The following is a 3,798-nucleotide window of genomic DNA, read 5'->3' on the forward strand; positions in this document are numbered from 1 at the left end:
CTTCTTCTGGGTCTTCCACACAGGTGCAGGGGCCCAAGGACTTGGGCCATCTTCTACTGCTTTCCCAGGCCATAGCAGAGAGCTGGATCAGAAGTGGAGCAGCCGGGACTCGAACCGGTGCCCATGTAGGATGCCAACACCGCAGGCCAGAGCTTTAACCTGCTATGTCACAGCACCAGCTCTTAAAATTATTTTTTAAGATTTATTTTTATTTATTTGAAACATAGAGTTACACAGAGAGGTAGACACACACACACACAGAGAGAGAGAGAGAGAGAGAGAGAGAGAGAGAGAGAGAGGAGAGAGGTCTTCCATTCATTGGTTCATTCCGCAAATGGTGGCAATGGCCAGAGCTGATTGATCTGAAGCCAGGAGCCAGGAGCTTCTCCCAGGTCTCCCACGTGGGTGCAGGGACTCAAGCACTTGGGCCATCTTTTGCTGCTTTCCCAGGCTCATTAGCAGGGAGCTGGATAGGTAGTGGAGCAGCCGGGACTGCTGCCCCTACGGGATGGCAGCACTGCGGGCTCCACCTCTTGTCACCTGTCAATGCCATGATGCCAGGAGCCTAGCTCCAGCATATGAACCTTGGGGAAGAAACCACAATCACCCTGGGCAGCCTGGGGTGCCCGCCCTTCTCGCACCCCACCCTGCCCCCCAGGAGACCAGGACAGGCACGCACGCACGACCACCTTCAGAGGAGAAATCACCTTTTACTTGGATTCTCATTTGAGAACAGTGCACACTGGTAAGTCACACAGTATCTCATGCATAGGGGACAGCAAGCTGGGGTCTGTTTTCCTCCTCAGCTCCCACCCTGTGTTCCCCTCACCAAAATGTAGGCAAAGCCCAGCTTGGAAAACAGAGCAGATCTTTGTCCCCGAAGCAGCACAGAGCTGGTGCCTTCAAGGAGAATGTCTTGAAGTCGACACAGAGCAGTGAAATTGCCCAGCCGCCCCATTCCTGCACATCCATTTCTTTATACAACTTGATTCATTGTAGCCCCTGGATGGTGTCTAGGGAGGGATGGGACCTGGCGAGGCAGGCAGCAGAGGGACCCTTCGCTCAGAAGTGCTCAATGTGGGACCAGCCTGGGGTGTCCCCAATGTGCTGCAGGGCTGCCACTGTGACAGGTCACCATGCCCAGACACACAGCCCCACCCCGAGACCACAGGGCCCCCTGAAGCCAGCTGCAGCCTGCAGTCCAAGCGAGCTGTCTCTACAGGTACTCGAGCCTCGCGCCCGGGCTCTGATGCAAGTCAGAGGCAGGCCAGCACCAGGTCGGACGGAGAAGGACAAAGGGCTACACTCCTTCTGGAACCTTCTCACCCAACTCAGGCAAGGCCAGGAGGGCCCAGGCTGCTGGAGGCCACTGCTTGGACCTCAGGGAGTGATGCTAAAGAGACAGGAGAAGTAGCCCTTGCTCCTCTGTCCCCAACTCAGGGCAAGAGGGCCGAGCAGTGACCAGACGGTGGGCCGCCTCAAGCCCGTGTTTGTCCGGGACGTCTGCCGCCCGGCGCTCTGGCCCCCATGGAAGATTTCCTCCCCTTGGCCTCCAGGTTCCTCACGTAGCTCTGCACCCACTGCTGCTTGGGGTCGCTGCAGACTTTGTAGCCCTTCTTGGTGGTGAAACTGCGGGGAGAGAAGGACAGGGGATTCCCTTGATGGGGAGGTGGGTGCAGGAGTGCAGAGAGGCTCCACTGCGGGCCCAGGGCCCCCAGCAAGCTACCAACGTGGTGTCGGTGTCTTCTGGATGGAGAGGGGAGGGGAGTAAAATCTGCCACAGAACACCAACCCCACCACCCCCACCCCCGACCAGAGGCAAGGCAGGTGCGACCAGTTCACACGCCAAGCACGGCTACAGAGAATGCCAGAACCAGGGTTGGGGGAGACGGGGAGGGCCCCTTTGAAGCCAGCCCTGGGCTGCAGGTGGTGCCAGGCTGTGGAACTTAGTCTGGGACCGGCTGGGGAAGATCGGTCCCACCCTGCTCACAAAGCGAGTTCACACCCACTGCCTTGTGTGAGAGGCAGCCCCAGAGGTATCTGGAACAAGTCCCTCACCCGGGCCTCGGGTGCCGTCTCTACATGACGGGAACCACCTTGCCTACTCCGCAGCGTTGTGAGAGGATCAGCTAAGCAGCATGGGTGCCCCAGGGAGGCCTCCTGTGTTTTCCGTGCTTGGTAAATGGCTCCCCCCTAGCTTCACCAGTGAGAAAGCTGAGGCCTAGAGAGGTCACCTGACTTCCCCGGGGATGCACAGAGCTGGGTCCTGCCAACCCTTAGCCCCCAGGGACCCTGGCGGCCCACCTTGACCTGACCTCGGGGAATTTTACTCACATCACACCTGCCCTGGGGCAGACACTCCCGCTGGACAGCTGGTAGCTCACCACGTGGCTCTCAGGGATCTTCTTAGGAATAAAGTTCATGCAGCAGGAGGAGGGGATGCCCACGGTGCCTAAGAGATGGTGAGAGAAAAGCCACGTCTCCAGACGCCCCAGCCCACCCTGCTGTCCCCGTCATGTCCCCAGGCCGGGCTGGAGGTCTCACCTGCAGGGATGAGGTGGTGGGCACCAAGAGCCAGCAGCAGGAGGCTGGCTGCGATGGTGGCAGGACCTGCCATGTCCGGGGGAGGGTGCGGAAGCTCAGGGATCCACGCCTGGGTGCAGGAGGAGAAGGCCTGGGGGTCAGAGCCCGGCTGCTTGCAGGACACTCCTGTCCCACCTTTTATAGGAGCGCCGGCCGGACCGACCCACTGATGGGGCCCCACGCCTCTCAGCTTCCTTGAAAATCCTGAAGCTTTGTGGTCAGGAAAGAGGAAGTCGTGGCCCAGCTGAGTCAGGGGTCATTTGGGGCTTGATAACAAAGAGCTGGGCTGAGGAGGGGTGGGCACTGCCCTGCCAAGGCCAGGGGCCAAGGCCTTTATGCTCTCTTTGGTTGCTTGTGCTTTTGGTATCATCTTTAGGAATCCATTGTGGTTTTTTGTTTGATTTTTTGAGAGAGAGACAGGGAGATCTTCCATGTGCTGATTCACTCCCTACTCCCCAAATGGCCACAACTGCCAGGCTGGAGTTGAGCTGGTCAGGAGCCAGGAGCTTCTTCTGGGTCTCCCACGCGGGTGCAGGGGCCCAAGCACTTGGTCCATCCTCTACTGCTTTCCCAGGCCCATTAGCAGGGAGCTAGATCAGAAGTAGAGCAGGGGCTGGCACTGTGGCATAGCAGGTTAAGCTACCACCTGCAGTGCCGACATCCCATATGGGCACTGGTTCAAGTCCTGGCTGCTCCACTTCCAATTCAGCTCCCTGCTGTGGCCTGGGAAAGCAGTAGAAGATGGCCCAAGTCCTTGAGCCCCTGAACCCATGTGGGAGACCCAGAAGAAGCTCCTGGCTCCTGGCTTCAGTTTGGCGCAGCTCCAGCTATGGCAGCCAATTGGGGAGTGAGCCCGTGGATGGAAGACCTCTCTCTCTCTCTCTCTCTCTCTCTCTCTCTCTCTCTGCCTCTCCTTCTCTCTCTTTGTAACTCTGACTTTCAAATAAATAAATAAATCTTTAAAACAAACAAACAAAAAGAAGAGGAGCAGCCAGGACTCAAACCATCACCCATATGGGATGCTGGCATTGCATGCAACAGCTTTTACCCGCTATACCTCAGCACCGGCCCCTGTTCTCCTTTTTAAAGATTATTTGGGTCCTTTGGATTTCTGTATGAATTCTAGAGTCAGCTTGTCAATTTCTGCAGAGAAAACAGTTGAGGTTCTGCTAGGAGTTGCACTAAGCCAATAGATGCCTTTGGGAATATTGCCAC

General features: G+C 57.2%; 1 protein-coding gene across 1 annotated transcript; it reads right to left on the reverse strand.

Annotated features, from left to right (window-relative positions):
• Positions 1 to 760: 760 nt before the first annotated feature.
• Positions 761 to 2,679, reverse strand: CCL24 (C-C motif chemokine ligand 24). Its single transcript, XM_062180353.1, has 3 exons — positions 2,545 to 2,679; positions 2,335 to 2,452; positions 761 to 1,629 (listed from the first exon to the last, which is right to left on the reverse strand). Exons 1-3 carry the CDS (start codon positions 2,615 to 2,617, stop codon positions 1,479 to 1,481), a joined length of 342 nt encoding a protein of 113 aa, XP_062036337.1. The 5' UTR covers positions 2,618 to 2,679; the 3' UTR covers positions 761 to 1,478.
• Positions 2,680 to 3,798: the final 1,119 nt, after the last annotated feature.

Source organism: Lepus europaeus, chromosome 21 (assembly GCF_033115175.1).
Source record: "Lepus europaeus isolate LE1 chromosome 21, mLepTim1.pri, whole genome shotgun sequence".
Lineage (NCBI taxonomy): Eukaryota > Metazoa > Chordata > Mammalia > Lagomorpha > Leporidae > Lepus > Lepus europaeus.